Here is a 25,319-nt window from a genome sequence, read left to right as displayed (position 1 = left end):
TTATTTTCTTGCTCATCATAACACCAAGCTGTTTTGGCTTTTGATTGGAACACGTGCTTCTGTTTGATGCTCACATTTCTAAGGTTTGCGATTTTATAGAACAATATGATAAAAATGTCAATAGTTGGATGTTGAATTGAACAATGTGATGCTGTTTGGCACAGACTTGAACAGAACTCTGAGTAACGTCTTTAAAGTATGCAAGAACTTATCACTCATATCCATTCAAATTTATCAACACACGATCTTTAATGAGCTGTAAACCTTTCTGATACAGCCACCTTCACAAATTATTTCCAGCAAACATTCCATGATGTCACACAAAATTACCATGCCTACAATCACAGCCTCTTTGTGCATGTCATTTTTTGGCTTAAGTTTGTTTTGACAGTTTGGACTTCTCACAGGATATCAATTTTAAAACGCAGCTTTACATATTTGTATGTTCAAAGGGAGTTGATAACCTTTTTCTGACTTATCTTCAGAATGCTCAACCTGAACATATGCAGTAAACAAATATGGATCACCTGCCCCAGTATGGATACCAGTACATCGATCTAGCTCATTCTTTTCCCAGTAATGTACCTCGACTTATTTATTTTCCCATCACTGGATTGATGGTGCTCTCTTTATCATTTCTTTGTTAAACAAAAATTCCACATTTCATCATGACATTCCAGAGTCAGAACATTATACATTGATTTGAGATGCCCTTTACACTGTGACATCAGAGGTCTTCTAATTCTTGACATAAAAATATTTAAGATGATCGTATTATATTGGTGGTGGTGGCTCAAGAGGCGGTGGAGGGGGTCCTGTTGGAGGTAGTGGTGGTGGAGCTGCCCCAGGTGGGGATAATATTCCACTCACTCTAGTGGTGGACAGTGGATTTGTCCTTGTGTGTAACCTGTCACTATTGATGATTGTGCCCGTGGAAGTGATAGTGACCTTCGAGGACGCATGTCCGCCATGGAAGATGATGGCAAAAGATCCTCAATGGCAGATGATTCCATATGACTACCTCTGGCAGATCTTATTTCAATGTATCTTTTTGCTGCATCTGCCTTCTGTGAAGTCCTAGATACAGACATCTCAGGTGTCTTTGCTTCTGTCTGTGAAAGTGCTCCCACTGCTACAGCAAATTGTTTATCAAACATTCCAGGTATAAGGTAAAGTTGGAAAGTCTCTGGTTCATCTTCATAGTAATGCCACTGCATATGTCCATCATAGTAACCCTCTACATAATAAGTATTAGGGTCATTGGGGTCATTACTATACCAATATTCCAACCCTTGCTGAGCTGCTGTTTTTTCTTTCTTCTTTTTCTTTCTCTTAAATGGATTGAAGCGTTTCTTTTTCACCATGTGCTTGACATCTGACGTTGCAAGGTCAGCTTTGAATTTCATTTCTTCAGCCGTTCCTTTTATAGTGTCTTTTGCAGAGTCAATTTTTTCTGCAACAGTTTCTTTCATCCCTCTGAGTGCTCTGTCTTGTGCAGATCCTCTGAAGAATTTTAAAATAACCCTGTGAAAATAAGAGTTTTGATAACATTTACATTCTTCATTGTCTAGTTATTTCTTGAATAAAAATTTCAGGCATTTAATGCCATTTGCCAGAATCATGGCAAAAAAAGAAGCTTGAATTGATCATATCAAATGTTTGGTTTAGGTGCAGTACATCTATCCCCAGGAAGACAAACCAGTCTCAGTTGAACAGCACTCGTATCAAAATGCAGTCTTGGACAACATATGATTTTGATCTGCCAACTGTATTCATATGTAAATTTTCAGTCCAATATGTAGTGGCTCAAAACACTACGATCAAAGGAGGAAATAAGTGTAAATACAAAACTTCACAAGAGACTACCAAAAGATACGTGTGTAGCCCTTATTCTTGTAAAGTGTTGATTCTTTTTTCTGAGAATTCTTATTGATATGTTCACATATCTTTGTGACATAAAAAGAGTTGATTACAGTGTTACAGAGTGTAATTGTCACAAACTTACTTGTAGACAACATATGCCACTACCAAGAGGAACAGCAGAAGACCACCTACAACACCGCCAATAAGTGAACTTGGAGTAGATATAGCTGAAAGGAATTATAGACAATCATTTAATAAAAATTCACTCACTTTAACAACAAATAAAAATATTCCAGTAACAATAATTTTCATTTGCTTGATTTGCTGATTTTAAACAAGGCAGAATACGGTGTTATCATTCACTTTCATTCAAAGTTTGTTTTTAAAGTATACAAGAAGGGTTGCTGATAAGACAATTTATAGACGGCATGTATAGGTCAGACAGTCACTACTCTGAATAACAAAACTGATAATTTTACCCTTTCACTTAAGTAAGTCCTGATTTTCAAATATTTCAATAATATTTCAATTTTATCAAACAAACCTTTATGTAAATTTGGGTGACTTTGAAAAGATATTAAAATGCTATGATGTCTCTATGGTTTGATAATATAACACAGAAAAGGAAAATACCTAATGTATGATTTTCTTTCACATTGTGCAAATGTATGGATTAAAGCCAAAGTTTACATCAAAACTTACGTTTACACTGTGTCAGAGATGTGGATCCTGTAACATCAGTGTAATGTTTCTCCGGACAAGGCTGACATGCCTCAGAACAATACTCAGACTGATATGATCCTCTCTCACACTCCAGACATCTTGAATTGTCCTGTGTACTGTAAGAACCAGGTGGGCAGGCCACTGGAATGCAAATAAACATTGAATCTGAAGATGTCAAGATTTTGCAAAATATTGTAAATGATATGATCATGTGATGATCATGCTGTTCAATGGCACTAAAAATTGAAAATAATTCTGTTGTGTTCTCACAGATTATATTAGTCAAGGCAAATCAGTGTTTTGCCTTTTGTTATTCTCACTATTTCTGAAAGTGATGAGTAATTGTACAACCTCTTGGTTATTCTCATTACTGTACCTTACATGATTTGTGATAAATGTTGGTACCTTACATGATTTGTGATAAATGTTGGTACCTTACATGATTTGTGATAAATGTTCTATGTATGTACCTCCCATTTAGTGCCACATACTTCTGCACAAATCTGTCATAGTAGTTAACTAGAAGCTTTTATAATTAGACACACTTAATGTTTGCAAGAATGAAGTAGCTCTTCTGTTAATATATGCAGACTAGTGATTTCTTGAAAAAGAGACTGTTCAAAATATATGCAGCACTTCAGGTACATCCACTGCCTCCAGGAGTAAAAGTACTTACCACACATCTCTTGCACCAGTCCAAAACCAGAATGGCACGCAAGGAACAAGCTGTGTTTGAGAGAATGCTTTATCATATAAAACTTTCCCTTCACCACTGTAATATTTAGGGCGTATTTCTCCTCAGTTGCCACAAATCTTTCAAGCTTGTTGTATGCCTGCAAAGTAATATAGTAAACTTATACGTAGGTTGTATGAACAAAGTACAGAGGTTGCGATCGCCATTGTGCACATGTTACTATATTTGTGAACAGTTCATTTTGTGTTTAAAAAATGCAACAGTGAAAAAGAACTGTGTTGTTCTATGGACCACTGGAGGCATTATGGGCCAGTGGCTAGAGCAGTGGACTCACGATCAAAGGATGGTGAGTTCGAGCCCCGGCATGGCTGTGGTGTTGTGTCCTTGAGCAAGACACTTTATTCCTCATTGTTTCTCCCCACCCAGGAGTGATGGGTACCTGGTAGGACAGAGGTTGTTATGTGTGCGTTTAGCTCTGCTGCGCTTATTGGCTGCACATGTGAGCTGTAGTTTGCTCCCCAGGGAGTTGAGTGGTATCATATTAGGTCCAGTGACCAGGGGTAATAATAATTGTAAAGCGCCTTGAGCACATGTACTTGTGGATATGTGCGCTATATAAGAACCCAATATTATTATTATTATTATATTATTATTATTACTTTCTTCACAGACAGAATGGATGACATAGGGATTCTTTTGTGTAAACTTGACTACATGGCAACATCTAAGTGGAATTAGAGTCAGTTACTTTAACAGACTTCAGTACACATGTCAAAAATATTTCGTCATTCGATTTGTAAATGCAGTCAACACTTTCTAATCTCTACAAATATGTTGATTTTTTTCTCTTAGCAATTTCAAAAATTGCAGAGGGAACAAGCATTTTAGAATGATATCAGAAATACACTTGCAATGATGCTATAAAATTCCAAAAAGAGTGACACAAAAACTGGATGTTTGCTGGATTTGCACATCAATTTATCATAAACAAGATAATAATTTGTCAGTTTTTCAGTAATTCTTGCATTTTATAAGAAACTATTGGGGAAGATGTTTTGTTGGAAACATGACATATGCACAATATGCAACATCTAATCACATTGCCACAACAGTTCTGCTATGCATAGTAATGTAATAGAAGAGATAATGATTGCATTGCACTCACATTTTTCATTCTTGTGTTCATACGATCCATAATACAGGTGCGATTACAGTCCTTAACTAGTATCATATTCTGTTCCACAACAAGCCAAAATTCAAATGACAGACGATGAACGACATGTTCTGGTTGAGTCACATCATGGAAGTCTCGGCGCTCTCTCTGTTCTACCTCTTCAATGGCATGGCAATTCATCTCAAAATGTCGTACTTTGCAAGTGTTGTTGCTGCAGACATTGTTTTCCAAATGTCCAATGAAAACGTCTCTGTGTTTGTAATTATTGTTGTCATAGCAACCTTCAGTGGCATAGGTCAGTGATAGGTGATAGGTCAATTTGGAAGAATGAATACTGAAAGAGAAAAAAAAGTTTGAATAAATCATTATCAATGTTATTCATGTTGATACATCTGTATGAGAAGTTATATTCCTTTCTAAGAAATGATTTTGAAGGAATAAACAAAAAACAATGGTAAGTTTCTTATTTTAACTGACCATGTAAAGATTTAACAAATTTAATCAACATGTAAATCTCAGCATATACTTTTAGGATTTTTCATCATAAAAAACAGAGGGAAATAAAAAGTTTAATGATAGCAAACCTCCATCTTACAATTCTGATAAAAATCCTATTTCATTTCTGAAACAACTTCCACACAATGACATGAAAGTAAACAAAATGATATTTTTCATTATGTGTTCAGCATTTGTGAGTTCAGTTGGGAATGCAAACAACTGTTGTGAGCTAAGATACATAGATTGCTTCTAAATTTAGTGCAATAAGGCAGTCATTTGTCTAGCAAAAGAGGTAACTGCTCTTTAGAATGTTTTTTATCATCCTGTATCTTACAGAAACTGACCCGTATAAAGGGTTGACTAATGTGTATTGGTTACCAGTAAGACAAGTTTTGCTTTACCTTCAATAATATACTGAAACATGACTTCTTTGGTTCTGAGACTGTCTTTGTGGTAGTATTTGACATGGCAAGAGTATCCTCCAGAATCTTCTGCCTGTATATTCCTGATGTAAAGTTGATCATCCACAGACTTGAATCTATCCCGGGATAAGTGTTCCTTGTTGTCCATCACCCAGAGAAAATCTGGATACATAAAATCTGGATCATCTTCCATGAAAAGTTGTGGTACACCAGGAAAACAGGATAACTTGTAGTTGGTATCCTTCAGGGCATACAACACTGGCATTGAGGAAAGAATTATGGAAGATTAAATTCAAGATTGATATTTAAATGGCATCATCATTGGAACATTTTCCTCAATCTTTCATTCAGAAATATTAGTGAAAGGATAGACTTATTTTGTAGTGTTATTGGTAGATGTATGATGAATTGTCTCTGATTGGAATCACTTTACACATCAATGTTTGGTTCGAGAGAGATAAAAGATGTATGACTGACATAGATGCTCTACGAAAACAACATATTGTGAAATGAATTTAATCCAGAATTATAATATCTATGCATCCACAACAAAGTAGATGTTCAGAACATTGAACTTGTTAACAGAATGAAAACTATTGGAACTATGTAAAGTAACAATGAAAATCAAAACAGCATTTTGAAACTCACAAAACTTTAAAAATTATTGTAATATAATGTCAATGTAAATTTAACAATAATTAACGATAATGAGACTTGCCAATTCATTAAATTGATAACATAAACACAAAATGCCAATATTAGAAAATCTGTTTATAGCACCAGTTTACCTGTCTTCTTTGTCTCCAGCTCCATCATTAATGTTTTGTTATATTCCATCTTGCTAATATTCAAATTTACTGGTGGTTCAAGTTCTTTTATAGGTAATTCCATGCCCATCATGCCTATTTTAGCCTGCTTTCTCATCATGCTTTCATTACGGTAACCACCATACTCTGGCAAAATAGAGTAATAAAATTCATTTGAATATTGACCTTTATGCAATGACTTTTAAAATTTGTGCAGATGTATGCTTTCCAGACTTTACTGTGATCTTATTGTGATAAGTTTCTGAAAAGTAAACCTTTTTCCACCATGGTTTTGGCAGACCCCAATGTTTCCATTGCTGAATGTTGAACTGTCTACAGGGAACTGTAAGGGGTGAAGCAATTAATTGTACAAACGCCTTTCAAAGAAGAGAATTGTAGTGTTAACTAGACATTTCTTGAAGATTACACTGTAACATGGACAGTTTGGTGACAAAGTTTTACAGACTGTACAGTACAGAGCAAGACCTTCAAATCTTACAAATATATCATTGAAATCAAAGAAATTATTGTGTCTGGCAAACACATGGTTTCATGATAAAAGTGTAACATGTTGAGTAGTTGGGTTCAAAAAGTCCTTGGCCTGGGAGGTGGATTGAATGGAAAGTCTATGGCACTTTAATGGTTAACAATGCATAAAGTATTGTGTTACACTTTCATGTTTAAACTAAATGAATTGACATTCTTGTGTTGAAGATAACAGAGATAGGTGAATATGATCTACTGTATGATATTCTGTTTTCAAATTACTAGCACTGACATTGCCTACCTCCACATGTACTGTCCTCTGTTGTCATGGCAGCGCTATGGTAACACGTACATGTAAAACCACCATCAACATTGGTGCAACGAGCATGATGATGACAAGGATTGCTTGACTGACACTCATCAATATCTGATGACAGATGTAGAGATACAGAGAAATGACAAAGTTAGCAATGACAGGGTGCATTAATACCGAACTCAATCATAATCTCTGCTAATTAGTATCCATTAGTTTTGGGGTTTAGATCATTTTTCTGTTCAAAATATAACAGGTGATTTTTTACCAGAAGACAATAAGTTTTCAGACACTGTGGTATGTATTTTAGTCAGATACTCATAGCTGTAGCTTAAATTATAGTAATATGAAAGGTTTATTGATCTGATTATAAAGTTCATTGTTGTGTTATTGTATCAACTCTTTGGGAAGTCATAATAGTACACTAAGTAACAACTTTAATGTTGGAAATGTTGATAATTTTCCTGAGATGAAGGGAACTATCATACTTTACTAATCAGATGGTGAATTGTGGGTGCTTTGTGTGTACAAGCTGAATCCTGAAAGTATTATGTTTTAAGGTAATCATCTTAGTCTGAAGTAAGCTTTGGTTCACAAACAAACAAACAAACAAATGAAATTTCGTTTCTACTTCAATGAGTGCAAATCACACAAAACAGATGGAAAAAAAAACAATGCTTGTAATGACATGATCAGTTGATAATCAGTCCCATCCCTTCTCATATTTCTTCCTGGATTGGCAGAATATTTCTCATTACATATAGCGCAAAGATGAAGTTTGCTTTGTAATAACTTGACATTTTAAACACCATATGATGATGATGTGTATACATACCAGCACAATGAGTTCCATCACCAAGGTAACCAGTCTGACATCGACATTCAAATGTGCCAGGTAGATTGGAACAGATGGCACGGGGATCACAATAGTTGTTTACTTCACATTCATTGATGTCTGCAAGACAAATATTTATCGTAAAGGAAATTCAGAACTCATTATCTTGTCTTTCAAGGATTGATAGAATTATGTACACCACAATAAATTACTGTTTGTACTTAGCCTTTCATTGCACGGAATGGTATTGGTTTCACTGAAATACCATTTTTTGCTCTTCTGCAATTTCAACTCTTCCAAAAGATTTGCTATGTTTCAGTTTATAAAACCATGGAACAACATTTTGATGACATTTTGATGAGCTAAATGAACTGGAAAATGGATGGAAAGGAAAGGAGAAAAGAAAATAATTGTTGAATGTAAAAGTTACCTTCACAAACAGGTAGCTGAGCACTCCACTGTCCAGTTTGTAAGCAAGTAAGAGCCTTGGATCCAGACAATCTATATCCATTGTAGCATGTAAACACAGCGTTATCATAGAAGGAATGAGATGCTCCAGATACCCTACCATTTTCAAACTCTCCAAGTTCAGGGCAATCGATTTCAACACAATGGTTTCCATCTCCTTTGTAACCTTCTTTACAGTGACATTCATAGCTTCCTGGTGTGTTGATACATTCTGCATGGCGGTCACAATTGTTTAAATTAAAGACGCTACATTCATCTAGATCTGAAAAAATAGTTAAATGGAGAAAACATATTACAATCAAAACAATGTGATACATTTTTTTTATTATTTAAATATTTCAAAACACTGGTTTGAGTACCACTGATTTTTATTTTCCAGCCTCCTAAAAAGGTGATAGTCAAATAAAAGATCTAAAGTTAGGCCTAGGAAACCTTCATACATCATTATCATGTACAACTATAATAACATATATTGAGAGAGAGAGAGAGAGAGAGAGAGAGAGAGAGAGAGAGAGAGAGAGAGAGAGAGAGATTTTACCTTCACATTTTTTACCACTGCCTTCATAGCCTGTGTGACAAAGGCAAATGTATGCTGCCGGGTGTTTTCACATTCTGCATGCTCATCACAATCATCAGTTTCCAATTCACATTCATTAATATCTGTCAACAAGAGTGAAAACATATGCTGTAAATAGTGATTATCCTTTAACTTTAGGATAAAACAGAAACACAAGGTATATATTCCAAACAAATCCTACATTACAAACAAGTGGTTTTGATTTTTGGGAAAAAATATACTTCAACATTTACGTAGGCTTTTTATACAACTAGAAACTCTACCAAACATTGGAACACTTCTAAAATTACGAAATAAGGCACACAACTTAATCTAAAGTCTCTACAAAAATTATACTTTCAGTAATTTCACTGATTATATGAACCTGACTATGGAAGCTATTGATTTCTAGTGGGCTTTTATACTGAAAATGAGTCAACAACGTGAACAATATTTCCCTATATGTGAGAATGAGGATAAGTTTTCAAAAGTTTTTTTTATCCCAAAAAAGGTAAATTATTCTGTTTCAATGGTTGAAAAATGGTTTACTGAGCTCAAAGGTCACATGGTTTGAACCATAAATGAAGGGTTCTTCAAAACTTTAATGTCTTCACTGAGTCCATTTCACATACTTTGTACGAACTAATCTTTGTCAAACAGTTTAAGTTTTCTTGAAAGCCAGGGAAGAGATGGTCAGATAAGGAAAACAACCTCTGTTAGGTAGCTATTGTCTATAAACATCTAAACAAAATACATTCTAATTTTTAAGATTTGTTGAGAGAAAGCTTGAACACAATAGTAAACTACCACAAATGCCTATCTTCTTGGTGGAATAAAAAATGTTGGAAATATTTACCAAGTTCATCATGAAATCTTCTAGAAGCAACTTGATTTTCATCACTGTCATATGCATAGTATGTCAAATATCCAATAGTATTTGAATCCAGACTATTGATGTGGTATTGATATGTGACTGCTGGTGGATCAAGTATTGTGAATTCATGTGTTTTCTCCAAAACCCATTTACCAATCCAATCAGTATGAGGAAACAGATCATAGTTGTACACATTGACACCAAATGGTTTGTTCGGTAATTGTGGTCCAAGTTCTGAAAAGTGATCAAAGTAGTACATGTGAAATATTTTTATGTTTCAACGATCTGACATACAAGTTATTGAAATATTGATGCATACCAGTTAACTTGACACTTAGAAGATTGCCTCACGGCTTTACTATATTAAAGTCAGATACTTATAAGTGTTTACAGTCTAGTTAATTTTGATTAGATTCTTTTCAGATTCAGATATTTCTTTATGTCTCTTGGTTTTCCATGATATCAACAACATGTACCATGTAAGTTGTGACAACATAGCAACATACCCTACCTATTGATTTGTGTATTATCTTAAAGGTGAATTTTGGTGTTGGAAATTGACCATTCTGAACCTCTACTGTAAAATAGTTCTCAGCAAAATCACTCTCTTCACAGCTGAATTGCTTCTGTTTACCGTCTTCACTGACCATGAACTCAACCTCTTCATCCTTGAACTGCAATCATACAGTACACACCATAATCTTTGTAGGTGATTGACATTAAATATCTTTAGATTTTCTCTCAGATGATCAACATTTCAAAATTATAGGTGACCGCCTTTGCACAAAATGGCAAATTATTAGTTCCTTGCAGTGACATTTGGTGAAAAAGATAGCATCACTGTCCAGTACACAAAGTATGCATTCACATAAAAATTAGATTGCATAGATATTGCTTGGATTGCGTCACATTTGATGGGTTAGATCAACTAAAAGTACATCTGTAATCAAGCAAATAAAAATCAGTCTACTTTGCTTTTGTATCTACCTGACTATTTTATCCCAATGCATCAAAAATTTGGCATGATCCTAATATAATCGTATGATTCTTTGGGAAATAAAAGCACTGAACAATTTTTAGCAAAAGCATAAAGTAATTTGTCAGTCTTGCACATAAAGTAAATTAACAATTGTTTTGTAAGTGAAGTTAATCATTACCTTGGTTGATTTTGAAGAAGTCCTGTTCAACTTGGCAATGTGTTTCATCCAAACTATCTGATCAGTTCTATATTTTCCTGTAATGTCCATGTCTATTTCAATTCCACACTGGTGAAGTTGATGTGTTATGATAATACACCTGTGTACTTTCTCCATATAGTGATCGCAGATGTCCGGATTGGCCAATTTGATGGTAACTTTCTGAGCTGTCAGTGAAAAACATTACAAAGTGAATGGTTGATCTTGTGAAGTGTGAAAATACAATTTTTTCACTTCCTGTCATCGATCTTTTTAGCAATATGGGATGGAACATGGTCATTTTGAAACTTTTTGTTTGATGTAATTTTGAACCACAGAATCAAACCTTTCATTTCAAGATGTAACTGAATCAAAAAACTATTGGGACTGTTGCAGGAAAAGTTGACAAGAAATCAAATAGATTGTCTAAAATGGTAGAATACATAACTCTATCTATTTATGTCATACAATCCTGCAATTTGCTGTAAAAATTTCAAACATGCCATTCTAGAGTGCCTTTACCATACAAACATTCACCTTACAAAGTGAGACTGAAGCCATTTGCTTCACATTAATTAGACAGGACAAAGATAATTGTGCATACCTATACACTGTTTACCATCACCATGGTAACCAGTCTGACACTGGCATTGGTAGGAACCTTCAGAGTTTTGACATACAGCAAACGGACTACAGTCATTCAATGTTGCATCATCACATTCATCAACATCTGAAAATCATTGAGAAATCTGTCATTAGTTACAAATCCTGTTGTAAAAGTTGAGTAAATTTTGTAGTGTTTCATCTGGGCAGCATGACTTTAGAAAGTCATGCACTACTTTGTCTAAGCAAAGTAAAGCAATGGTGCAGTGTGATGACAGCCTATCATGTCAGTACCAGAATTAGGATACTTTTATGATGAAAACTTTTCAATGCATACTAAAATATAATTTTTTGAAATTTCAGGCAGTTTTTACAACTTGCATAACATAATTCTCCTTTAATAATTCAAAATCTCCTTTAGTGTGGAAGCTTGGTAAAACTCTTTGTTTGGATTTTATAATCCTCATTAATTAATTCTTTAATCTTAAGTAACTCCTTTCTGATTAAAATCCAACAGAAAAAGTACTGAATTTTCTGGTCTCAAATAGTGCCATGTATTTTACAAGTAAACCCAGTCACAAAGTACAGAAATCATTAGAAATGAACTTGCATTATAGCTGTATAAGCATCTTACAAGGTCTGTTCTGCATGGTTCTCAAAATCATACCATGAATATTGACTTGAAGAAGTCACGTCTATGCTGTGAATTTATTTTCCAATATGACCAGCTGATGAATTGGCTGGGCACTATCTTGAAATATACAAACTCTATAACTCTGGACTCTGTTAGCTCCAGCAACAATTCCGTCTATGATTTTTTCCGACATGGGATGTAAGTGAGAGCTTAAAGATGAAGGAAAGCTACTAGAAAAACAGAACTTGTGACATAACTACAGGAAAATATTGCAAGAGTTAACAAGTCAATGATGCAACATTTCTAACCCATTGTAATTTGCCTCTCACCTTCCTCACATGCTTGGCCTCGGAAACCAGGTAAACATAAACACTGCCAACCAGTATTGTCACCATTCTCCAAACATCTACCATGTACACATGGATTACTGTGGCATATAGATTTCTCTGTGATAAGACAGGGTTTAAAAATGACACATGTGACAGGGATAGAAATACTTTTTTATTTCTCGTGGCAAAAGTTTGCCACTGGATATAAAATCAGGTGGCAATTATGAAAAATCTGGTGGCAGTTTAACACATCATGTGATTGGTATAATAAAACATTTTCTCATTGCCACATACTCTATCTAATCTATAAATTCTTGAAAATATGGTGAGTAACATCACAAAAAATCAACCAATACTGCAGGCCTCGAAAAAAATTTTTCAAACTTACTAACCGTGGGACACGTGAATTTCATTTTTACTTGCCCGAGAGGAAAAATTACTTGCCCTAAATTTCTAATAACTGTACTAGTAATTTGTAACAGAGAGCAAGAGTTTGGCCATATGAAGTGAATTCAAAGAGGGAAAAAACAGATTCAAACATGAACTACATTCTTGTTAAAATGGAGGACTATTACCAAATCTGAAATGTCGCAGAAGAAATGTGAGAATAGATTTGGCCATCTAGAAAACATCCATTTGAATTTGGAGTTTTTTCCACAACCTAATCCAAATTAAAATCTTTGCATAAGATTGTGTGATTTACAATGTGCATGGCTGGCTGCTGCTCTTTATTGTACCAAGCTGAGATCACAAACAACTGCTCTGCTAGTGTTTATCTGCCAATGCATATGCACATGTACCATGTGTACATCTGCACCCTTTTACCTGTTTACATATATGTTTACTCACGGAGCACAGCCGTCTTTCAAAGTTTTATTTTGATAAATGTATTAGTCAAGAGAGCAGATTCAAGTTTCATTTTCGTTACTCTTCAGTGCAGATTTGTTTTCTGTAAGTGAGAGCCGATCCCTAACAACCAAGGTCACGTAATTTGAAACTGTCTGCATCTCACGCACTACGTAGCTGCAATATGTGGCCTCCTTGGTCGACTGCCAGTGAGCCCGTTTTGACTACGATGTAAACTTGTACTTTTTCATCTGGGTGTTGATTTACGTTGAACAGTAAGCATTGCCGAGATCCATGGCTTCGAATAAGTTTACATCCATTTACCAAGCACATGGTGCAATTACACTATCGCGTGAAGCCGATCGACTGTCATACGACATACCGTATACTTGCACAAAGAGAATGGCAACCACTGTCAAGAGCATACCACTTACCACTTTACGGCACACATACAAAACAGTGAGTTCACTCCGTGTCGTCGGAGAGAACATGTCGCAAAAATCTATTTTTACGACTTTTTGTGTTTTACAACAGCAAGAACGATTATTTTGCGATGTCGGGCGGATTTTCAAGGGTTTTCAGAAAAAAATTCTTAGAGTTGAAGGACTTACAATGATTGTAGGCGTGTACAGACCTAATGAAATACGTTTTCAAGCTTGAATTGTCCAGAGCTTAGTTAATTCAACCGCTGGTGCACTTTCCCGTCGGACGGGAAGCATATTGATTTTACTTGCCCGAACGCAAAATTCACTAGCCACGGGCGTCGGGCGATAGGAATTTTTGAGCCCTGTACTGGCTAATGAATTGCAAGTATTTATTGTTATTTAATTCATGCAGGCTGCAGTTTGGCTTTATTTTCAAAATATCACAACATGCTTTTATCTTGTGCAGTATGACTGCATATGCGGCTATCACAGAGGGCAACAACATGTCAAGTGTACAAAAGCTGCTGTCATCGATATGGAGATTAGCCAATCACAAGTGTGGATTCACGCTGTGTTTTCATTCATGCCAAAATGTCGCAATTAGTTTGGGTTTTTTTTTAGCTAATGAGTTTTTCCGCCGTCGACGCGTCAGACAATGCGTGTTCCTTCAGTGTTCCTTCATTCAAGCCTTACGATCGATGACATGATGACCCAAAATTTAGTGGCAGAAAAATACCACCAGAAAAAAATTTTGGTGGCAGATTGACAGTTTTTGGTGGCAAATGCCACCATTGCCACCGATTATTTCGATCACTGTGTGATTATAAAATATGGTACGTACTTGTGATTTTGTTAATAAATATGAAGTTTCTATCTTAAAATTTTTCACCATTTCACTGAATTGTTGAAATATTTAAAATTTCACACACACAACAAAAGAATTAATATTGATGTATTGTGAAAAAAACACAGGCTGTCAACTGATCTGATTACACTTCAGAATATTGTTATTGTAACTAAAACAAGTGGGTTTAGTATTGTTTCGTAATTGTGGTGTTCCTCTCTTACCATTTTGACAATTCTCTCCAATATACTCGTCAGTACACAGACACTTGTACAAATAATCAATCACTGTGTTTTCTCCAAGTTTGTACTTCACTTCCTGGTTTTCACATGTTCCACCATTCAAGCATGGATAGCTGGCACACGGCAATTCTAGTAACAAAATAAAGTATTGAAAGTTTATATCTTTGAGCAAACGAACTGCACTGTAGATTTAACTGCTTATTGCCACACAAAATTTTTTCTTTTACTTAATCATAAACATTATATCATATTTATTTATGTACTTCTCCAGAGAAAATCATCAAGTTTTGGTAGAACTCTCTTGAGAACAGTTAGCCAATTTAAGTATTTCAGAATGCACATGACAGTGCTCCTTTAGTAGTTGTATAAACAGTGTTGACATTCAAGATTACAAAAAAATACAGAAAAACTCACCTCGCAAGACATCCTGCTGTTCAACACCAGCAGGCTGTTCATTTTTTTGAAATTGCAAAATCATTTCATTGTGTTTATCTTCTTCTTCTTCTTTTACTTCTTCTGTCATGTCTGATGTAAGTTCATGAATGCTCTTTTCTTCTTCAGGTACACCTGAAAACAAGTATTGAAAAATACTTGAATTACTTGTTATAGTGTTTATAAAAAGCCATATCTATCATTTTTTTTTGCATGTGTAGCAATTTCTGTTTTCCATGAAGACTTATCCCTGCTGACTTCATTTAACAGCAGAAAGTGGAATGGTGGAACATTGAAACACATCTAGAACAAATTTCATAGCATTTGAAAAGGATAAAATTTAATTCTTGTGAAACGGTATATCAGTAGATGAGCCAAGATTCAATATACTCTTGATTCCAATTCTATGTCACCCTTTTAGAATAATGAATTAATGAATAAACAAACAAATAAATAAACAAAATTTACCGGGAAACTTGATCTTGAACGGATCTGATATAACTAATCGGGCACCACTAAAATATTGACAAGTCATACTGAGCATTGTATCACCGATAACACGAACATCAGACCTTCCACGCAATTCAGGTAGAATATGGTCATCCCTGACCCAATTCAGATGTGAACGGAACAAGAGTGGTATCTGGTATGGACAGTGAAATGTGGCACTTTCCCCTTCTGCAATTTCAAACTCATACGTTGATTCATCTTCAGGGTATGGCCCCATTCCTGTGAAAAAGACAAATGAGACTGAAATATTTCAAATCTGCAAACAATGCAGAAAAACAACTGTGATTGACATGCCAAGGTGGGCAGTGTGCTGCCCTGAATGGGTGTTACCCAGAGGTGGTGAGACTGTGGTTGACACGGTGGGCAGTGTGTTACCCTGGATGGTTACAGACAGCAAAACTGCTTCCAAGGTAAAAACATAAAGATTTTAGCTTTGTCAACACATTGATATGTAAACGTTCCCTTTGTGCCAAAATAATTGTTTCCAACTGTCAAATCTATTACCTCGGACTTGTAGGAACATTGTTGAGGTTTCCTTTGCAGATATAACCCGTTGATACCATATTACAAGTTCATCATACAGTCCATTTATGTAAGAAATATCTTTCTCTTCTCCAGGGCCTTTTCCTAGATATGCAATATGTTGTTCTCCTGCAACCCTTTGTTAACATAGAGAAGAGAGAAAAATATGCCACAAATTCACTTCTTATATCCTAAAGCACACTCATCATTTCTGCACGCTAAATGATATTAACAAATCATGAACAATTTGTGATGCATTTCATCAAATCAATGTGAGTAGACTTACAATATTTGATTAATCAATGTCAAAACAAACAACGACAAAGAATATCGAAAGTGACATATATTGTCTCTACATTGAGTTTTTCATGATCGTACGGCAGGATTTTCAAATGTATACACAGTTAGAAGTGAACCAAAGAACCAAATCGTTTTGTTTGATGTTCTCCATATCATTCACATTTTGTCAGAAAAAGTTAAAGAGATGATATTGTTCTCAAAGTCCCATTCACTTTAAAGCTAGTAAATTTCAATGAATCAGAAAATGAATTTTTTACAAATCAAGATTACCTTGGCTGGGCTTTCTCCTCAGCAAATTGTGATCCTTTAAGTTCAGAATTCAGGTACACTCTCATTTCACCAATAGGATCCCAGGAAACGACAATGTTTTGCCATTCTTCAATAACAATACGCAAGCCATCAACTTTCCACCTCCTTTCAGTTGTTGTCAGCGACACACTAATGGTGAAGTGACCCTTGGCTTCATTGTATTTGCCTTTGAGACACAAGCCACGGGGTTCTCCACAGACTAGATAGACAAAGCTTAGAAGCACAAATAACATGATTTATTGCAAATACATGTATTTACAAGTAATATATGTATCAGTCATGATTAATGTAACCACAAGAAGTTTGCTGAAAAAGTTTACATGTTGTGATATATTACTGGTGACAACTTCTTTATAATGCTTCAAGTAAGAAAAAAAATCACAACTTGGATTCATGTTTTATCGACAGGTGACTGATACATGAATTTGACAATAGTAGAGCTGGTCCGCAAGTACGTTAAGGCTTGGGCATCAAACGTTATCATGAATATGCATTAGGGCTCATGAATATTAATAAAACAACACTGCCCACACATGAGGCAACAACAGAAAATCTCTAAAATCACATCACAAACAAAGTTCCAAACTAGAACATCATCGAGCCAACGAATTGAATTAATTTTCACACTAACAACCTTACCCAATACAGACACAAAACACATCAAAGCACATAAAAGACAAGAGGGATGATGTGTGCACCCACTTTCCAATTTACAATTACCGTTTTAGTAACAGGCAACAGGGTCATAACCTTTTGGGTCACTTGTGAGATGAGACAATCGCGTACACAGCGGCAAGATTTCTTCCGAAAATTCCAACTTGTATAATGTAGATCGCATTATTTTTTAGAAATTTTGCTTTCTTCAAACTTAGGCTCAAAATATCTTTACAATCATACCTTTAACATGTATGATTTGGTAATGTTTCCTCAAAGAAATGACCAAAATTCAAACAAGAATTGTGTTTTTTTCTACGAATCATACATATTTGGCAGAAATATGAGGCGATCACCTTCAAAATTTTCTTGGAAAAGTGTGTTGATCGATTGTCCTGAACCCACTCTATTATCATATGCCGAAAAAAGTTTAAACGTTGTTAACAAGTTGGAATATGCTGATAAAATATAATTGATTTTGGCGGGGAAATGTTGATATAAAAATCACGTGACACATTTTATGCAAATTTAAATGACATAAACTGAAAGAGCTATCAAAACTACGTATGTGTACCAAATTTCATCAAAATATGACCGGTTGTTTTTGAGAAATTAATTACAGCCCGAAATTCGGTCTGGACCCCTGCCTTAACTCACTTGCGTCTTACAGTTTGTGTTATAAATCATATTTATTCACATGTTTTATTTCTCAGTCAAAGGAAAGTTATTTAAAGTAGCTATAACTACCAAATTACCAAATCTTGCATAAACATATTAAATACTATAATATTGTCATTTTTCTTGAAATTTCACCAAAGACTCTATCTTGGAAGCCAGTTTGAAAAGTGTATTCCTTGCAGAATTTCACTACATCAGGACCTACAATAAATGCTGACTCTAAGTTTTTTGTGAGTGTTTTTGACAAATTATCATTCTGAATTTTCATTGCTTGTCATCAACCTATTTGTTTCTACCCACACCTTAAAATCATTTGTAAAGGAATGCTTTAGTTTAGAAAAAGGAAATGATAATGCTTCACTTTTAATCAGCTTCATACATTGTTGGAAGTGGAAATTTATCATAAGAAATGTGAGTTGCAAAAATGCAACGCAAAGTAAACTTAAAACATCCATTTTACTTATCATCTATCTTATCTGATACTGTTAATTTTTTTCTGACTTTATGTTATTTTTTTTTCTCAGTTCATGTAACCCTTTTCATCCCCACCATGGAATGATATGTGTTAATAAAGTATACTAATATCCACTCATTGTAACCTACAACATATATGATCGTAATATTGTTACTGTTGCACAGTCACCAAACTTTAATTAAAATGAAACATCTGTGTTTGTTGTTATGGTATACTTACTCATCTCCAGTTGCAGAGTTTGGATTCAACCATAACGACAATGAGAGACCATCGATACAATTATCAGGTTCTGTTAGACATTCATCTGCATATGTATCTTTATACAATGTGAAAAACCCTGAAAAGAGGTGGATTTTCTTATATTAATGATTTGGAAAATTTCAATCTGAACAATCTGAGTTGCAAAGAATTTCAACCCTTACAACCACTTACTATTTGTGATACCAACCTTGTTTATGCTGAACAGGTTTCTTCTTAAACAACTATTGGCAAGAGTTTGGCAAGCATTTAGAATAGCATAAATGTTAAAAAAATACTTTAAAAATGTTTACCCATCTGCCTTTGAAGACTGAACAGTTCTATTAGTCAAGAATTAGATGAACTTTTGACAAAAATTTAAAACCTTGTGACAACTTTTTCTGCACAAACAGATTCTATTAATATAATAAAAATAAGAAAAAATAGTTCCCTTAGAGTATGGATGACAAAATCCAGCAAAAGTGCACATTTTGATCAAAATAACAATGATAGGCCATCTTCAGCATTCTGAAGAGTTAAAATGTGTAAATTATGAAAACAATTTAGCTTTTATTGTATGAGTAAGTAAACTCATTCACTGACATGCCTGAACATGCAAAGAAACATCAATCATGATAATATTACCATCAGAAAATTTCATCAGAACTCAAATGTGAAATATTTTGTAGCATATTAATATGTTGCCACGATGGTATCCTGTTCATCCAAAATATTATAGTTATCCACTCTTTTGAGCAAACTATTTCTTCATACCTTAATCCTAGATATATCTGTTCCATTTCAACTCAAACTAAACATCTGACTCCACATTAATAAATTTTACATGACAGGTTACAATAAACAATGCACACTAAGCAATTGATTTTATGGTTGTTAATACCAACTGCATTTTGATGTTACAGTAACCAAGGATGAAAAACTCATTTAGAAATCCACTAGCTCAATGGACAAGCAATAAACAATGATCACTTTCTCAGCTTCACTTCTCGCTAACCCACTGGTTACAGTTCAGCTGAAAGATTCATTCGTCTGTTGGGCTCGTAGAGCCAAAATCTACCAGCCTGGTCATTAATTTTACTAGTCCATGAGTTTGGGGCAGTGGATTTGACAGCCTCTGAGTATTTGATATATTGATCAAAATAAACATAAGTTACAATACCATACTGTGTCAAGTATGCCAATGCATCGTTCTAATTGGATGAGATCTCACACTAGAATAAATAGTCAAATCTGTCTTAGTGTTGACACTTACTGAGCAGTCACGTCTTTATGGTCATCACCTTGTGGCAGTGCCGTAATATTTTATATGTCAAAGGCCCTATAAAACAGCCACCTTTCTTGTGTGGTCATTGGTAACATGTAATTACTCCATTTGGTAAAAAACCTGTGTATAATTATCAGCATCATCTTTCTCTGAATAAACTCCGTTAAAAAGTTCCCAGATCCATTATTGACCAATTCTATATAAATCTGTGTGACAGTTGTACCAGATTTATAATATTGAATTTTTGTTAAATTTTCCTAAAGCCACCACTCAGCACACCACTTATACTGAAAGTAATGCCACACCCATCCTCTATAGAATGGCCACCTCCATTTAGTGATCACTTTTTCTTGGTTCCTCGTGTGACCACTATACACAGGTTTGATTGTATCTGCAATGCTAAAACCTTTGGAGGCAGGTATATATCTCAGTTTCGGTACAAATCACTCCATACAGAACTTGCCGAGCTGCTTGTACTATATGTTGCATATTGTACCAAAATCTTGTATATATCTGCCTGCATTAAGGGAATTGAAAAACCAAAAGAGAATTATTTTAAACTCACCGTTACATCTCTTGCGTTTCATATTTAAATATAAACTGTTACCAACAAGGCCTTCACTACTACGAGCACAAGTTCCAGTACTCTTCTTGTGTGATATGGTGTCTAGGAATTCCACATGCGATTCTTCACGATGTTGCATCATTTCAAAGTCCCAGTAATGGGCTATATCACCATAGTGATCAAACACTATTGAAAGGAAAGAAAAGTAACATGCAAATATACATATAATTATTATACATATATGTATATGAAGAAAGAGTTGAGTTATTACCCAACAATGAAGATGCACAATGATACATTACCTAAATGAACTGTGAACAACTGTTAAGCAACAATTGTCTTAAAAGGCATTGTAATGAAAGCAACAATCTCACAAATCAATCTTGAAGTAAAGTACAGTGATCGAGTTGCCTCTTTTTAAATATATTTTTTAAACTGACATCTTGTACTGAGACTTTTGTGAAGCAAAATGATAATACGAAATGTAAATGGTGCTTACATTTCTACATGTAAATCACTGTGACTGGCCAACACTGCACTACCCATGGGTAGTAATCTAAACCTTAATACATTCACCCCCAGTTCCCTGTATACAGGTCCAACTTTACCATAGAAAACAATGGATTTGGGACAACCACGGTGGTGAAAACCTTAATACATCATTGACAACAACAAACCTGGCTGAGACAACTGGAAATCTGTTTTTGCCCGGGTTTCCTGAGTTTCTTCATCTTTCAAGGTGCAGATATAACTACCATAGTCACTTTTCTTCAGATTTAATACTGTCAAATTTCGGCCATCATCACTAACCATGATATCAGTCCTGTCTAAATCAACTTTTGTAAGACCTTTATACCTGTTTAATAATTGAAAGAGCATAACTATGTAATTGCAGTAACATTTCACACATCATTAGCAAAAGGTGTCAAGTAGTGAGTTAGGTGGTCCACTTGACCGGTGTAAAACCAAGTGGCCATGATGTTCACCTTGTAATAGCCTGTGAACATAAAGACTGTGTTCTTCAATGTGCGATCAGTAGCTATCTATTGTACATATTGTTACGTTACAATTCCACATGTAAATTTGATTGTCCAGGGGATCGCGCAAATTTGGTGATCTTCACTAAAAATGTCACTGGAAATGCTCATCTGCAACAAGCATTGATTCAAATATTACGACAAAGCAAAGACACCATACGAAGATATTAAAAATAATTTATCATTCTGTATTTTGTGTTCTGAAGTAATTTAAATCTAAATCGTGATATCATGTATATTCATGGGGAACACACAATGTTGAGTCAGATAAGACAATCACAGTGTTCTTTAATTTCAGTCAATAGCAGTCTAATGTTATTGATGATAGACAGACAAAGAATTCCTTAATTAAAATGTGTCTTTCTTTTATGTAAATAGAAAAAGAACTGATTTAACACATGCTTTGACTTTCATTTGTTTTTACAATATCTCTAAAGCTTCTGAACTTGAATTCTCATTGATATCAGCTTTGAAAGCAGTTAGAAATATCTAGCAGATATTTATTATTTTTTCTCTCATAATTTCCTCTTCAATGCTACATCCTGCAAGTCATCTGAAATTGATCTGAACTTGTATCTTACCATTTGATATTCTCAGGTTTATAGTCACCAATGATTCTGACTGCAAAACTGACAGATGAACCGACAGGTCGGAATATTTCTCTTGGATAAACAGGAGACAGGGGATATATTGTGACTTCTGAATAACAGAAATATACATGCTATATGTTATTTAGGTCTTCCACAGAGCCTGAACATGTTAGTTTCACATTTATATCTATGAGATAGTTACAATCAATATCTGGATAAATATTTTGAAAATATACAATTCCAAGGGACAAATGATTATTCTTACCTCTACTGACTCTAAATCTTCTTTTTGCTACAAAATATTTCTGTGTACTGTATATTGCACATGTAAATATCCCATAGTTCTCTTCCTGCAGATTAGAAATCTTCAATACATGTCCATTCTGTGAAATTTCTGCATTAGTTGGTAGTTCGCTCTTTCCTTCCATATACCAGTACAAGTAAGCAGCATATGTTGGTAATGTCAGGTATTTATCAATGGTGATTTCTACATCATCACCAACATGTTTGATGCCTGTACCTGTAAGTTAGAGAAGTGATATGTGTGAAATAACTGTATAAACTCAAGAAGTATAGCTAGATAACACCCCCTGACACCCCTGAGTTATTACAGAAATTAGTTGACTTAGTGCATGGTATCTATTCAGTCTATTTTTCCCATTCACATTAATTTCAATCATCAGCTTCCAACAAAATTAAAGATTACAAGCTGCATGAATGAAAAGAGTAAAAGTTGTATACTCTTCAATATAAAAAAGTGCATTACTGTTTGACCGCACTTTGAAAAAAAATTGCTGCCATGAAGGGCAGGAAAAAATTTATTGATACCCCTATCTTCTCCACCCTTCTGAAATTTAATCACAGAATGTTTCTCCCCTTATCATCTATAAAAGGATCAAAATTATATATCGTATAAATCTATCACTGAAATTGGTTACTGTCATGATTTACTGTAATTATGATTGCCACTAAAAAAACAAGCACTGCTAGTGACATTACTCACCTATTGGTTCAAGTTCAATTACAAATACTTGCTCTGCTGGAGTTTCACCATCATTTAACACAACCTTGAAACTGTTACTTGACACATCATAGTCTCTCAAATGTAGAATGACCACATAGCTTCGGTTGTTACTCACGTACATATTGTCTGGTGGACGACCATTCTTAAGCAACGGAATAGTTTGAAGGTTTGGCTCTTCATAAACCTTAACTCTTCTGTACCATGTTAAGTCTTGAGGGGTAAATGCTCCCCTTATGCCAATTTTTAGATCTACTCGGTCACCAAGGTTCTTTGTCATAGTACAGCTTCCAATTGTGTCACCCTCGCAAACTTTTTCTCTATTGGGAATGCTGATTCGGCTTCGGATAGGTTCTTGTCAAGACATAAACAAAAGTTGAAGATTAATGATAAGCCCCAAAAACTTGTTTTCACTGGTATATACAGAAGTATATCCAGGCGTAGCCAGTACAGAGGGATTGTCTCCCCTTCATACTGTCTGCAAGCAAGTGTGACAATCACCACTAGGAATTTTGATCAGCCCTGGCAATCACTTCTAGCTTCTCAAACAACATACTATATTCTGTAGACATCACTTATTAATTATACAACATAGACATATTCTGTTGACATCAGTTTTCTGCTCCTTGCCACTTTTTTGCAAGCATAAACCATTTAATGGTGTGAACAGTAACAAAATATGATAACACTGACAATCATATTCAATACTCAGATTCAGCTGATGCCAATAGCAGCAATGCTGTTTCGTTGCCCGTAATTTAATTTCCCTTTTCCATATGTGTGTAGGGGATCCCTATAGATGTAAATTTTCTCCTGTGACAAACTTGTATGTAGGTGATTGATTGAAATGTCAAAGGTATAAAACTCGTGCATCAGCCTGTGTGATCTTGTACGTAAATTACCGATATGTCCTAATCGTTGACTCATGAAGTCACATGCGCATCACATTTATTTGATATATGTAAAACGACACGAATTTTTACATAATATTTTAGGAAGAATTCCCTCTAAGCATTTCCCTTTTAAGTATGTGCTTGCAGATAGTTTACAGTTTATAGCTGATTATTTTGCTTTACGGAGCGTTGCTCACCTTCAATTTGCTCGCTTTGTTGCTGTTTTTGTCTACGTGCCGCCGGTGGCTTCTTCTCCACTTTGACCTCTTCTTTTACTTTTTTCTCTTTTGGTCCCTTTTTCGGGCCACGTTTAGGTGCGGCACCATCGCCCGATCTTGTACATAGCAGAATGATGGACAGGAAGATTACCACTTTTCTCATACTATTCATTTTAAAATTGCTGCATTCGTTCATTTTTTCGTGTACTTTTCATCTTTTCTGGCAAACCAACGGAAACGCGTTAGAGCGGTTGGAATACGCACATTACACTAAATCTGGATTCTGAGAATAGAATCGCGCGCGATCGGGTATTTATAATTTAGCTCGAGCATTTAACTAGGCATTTTGATGAGTGGTGTTTCCGCGCACTTTAGTGTCAATGATCAAGGCGACCACTAAAGCTAAATCACCTCTAACATCAGACGACTCAAATCGCATATTCCGTCGTGATTTTCGGTGCCGAACGCTCGATCAGACCGTTTTGTCGCCGCCCTTACAATGTGACTAAACTACGTATGACGTATAACGCGCCCCTGCCTGGGTTCGGACGCACAACCAAGTTCAGGTTGCGGCCTGGTTGTCTGCATATGTACGTATATCTGGCTATGCATCTGGTCTGCGCCTAATTTTTTAATTGATAAAGTTATTCCAACAAAGTGGCAAATAAAACAAATATACAAAACTATGAATGTGCCAAGCGATTGAACCAAAATTACGCTTGGTTTGCATAGCATACAAAGGGTGGACTTGATTGGGACGCCCCGTTCATGTGACCGGAGTAT

At 35.1% G+C, this 25,319-nt stretch overlaps 3 protein-coding genes across 3 annotated transcripts; all 3 read right to left on the bottom strand.

The window, feature by feature from the left end:
• Nucleotides 1-457: 457 nt before the first annotated feature.
• Nucleotides 458-4,769, bottom strand: LOC139117512 (uncharacterized). The gene is made up of 5 exons (XM_070680703.1): nucleotides 4,446-4,769; nucleotides 3,263-3,419; nucleotides 2,566-2,727; nucleotides 2,006-2,090; nucleotides 458-1,524 (listed from the first exon to the last, which is right to left on the bottom strand). Exons 1-5 carry the CDS (start codon nucleotides 4,632-4,634, stop codon nucleotides 867-869), a joined length of 1,251 nt encoding a protein of 416 aa, XP_070536804.1. The 5' UTR covers nucleotides 4,635-4,769; the 3' UTR covers nucleotides 458-866.
• Nucleotides 4,770-8,406: 3,637 nt separating this feature from the next.
• On the bottom strand, nucleotides 8,407-15,379 carry LOC139117513 (uncharacterized). The gene is made up of 9 exons (XM_070680704.1): nucleotides 15,225-15,379; nucleotides 14,793-14,939; nucleotides 12,454-12,570; nucleotides 11,492-11,617; nucleotides 10,870-11,075; nucleotides 10,224-10,386; nucleotides 9,695-9,946; nucleotides 8,821-8,942; nucleotides 8,407-8,544 (listed from the first exon to the last, which is right to left on the bottom strand). The coding sequence occupies exons 1-9, from the start codon at nucleotides 15,331-15,333 to the stop codon at nucleotides 8,539-8,541; spliced, it is 1,248 nt and encodes a 415-aa protein (XP_070536805.1). The 5' UTR covers nucleotides 15,334-15,379; the 3' UTR covers nucleotides 8,407-8,538.
• Nucleotides 15,380-15,672: 293 nt separating this feature from the next.
• Nucleotides 15,673-24,715, bottom strand: LOC139117731 (uncharacterized). Its single transcript, XM_070680973.1, has 10 exons — nucleotides 24,516-24,715; nucleotides 23,408-23,779; nucleotides 22,670-22,924; nucleotides 22,396-22,513; nucleotides 21,455-21,633; nucleotides 20,778-20,963; nucleotides 18,910-19,027; nucleotides 16,845-17,096; nucleotides 16,257-16,411; nucleotides 15,673-15,971 (listed from the first exon to the last, which is right to left on the bottom strand). The coding sequence occupies exons 1-10, from the start codon at nucleotides 24,706-24,708 to the stop codon at nucleotides 15,673-15,675; spliced, it is 2,127 nt and encodes a 708-aa protein (XP_070537074.1). The 5' UTR covers nucleotides 24,709-24,715.
• Between the last annotated feature and the right edge of the window lie 604 nt (nucleotides 24,716-25,319).

Source organism: Ptychodera flava, chromosome 18 (assembly GCF_041260155.1).
Source record: "Ptychodera flava strain L36383 chromosome 18, AS_Pfla_20210202, whole genome shotgun sequence".
In the NCBI taxonomy this organism is placed as follows: domain Eukaryota; kingdom Metazoa; phylum Hemichordata; class Enteropneusta; family Ptychoderidae; genus Ptychodera; species Ptychodera flava.
The sequence above is the reverse complement of the archived record's forward strand: the minus strand, read 5'-3'. Positions and strand labels throughout refer to the sequence as shown.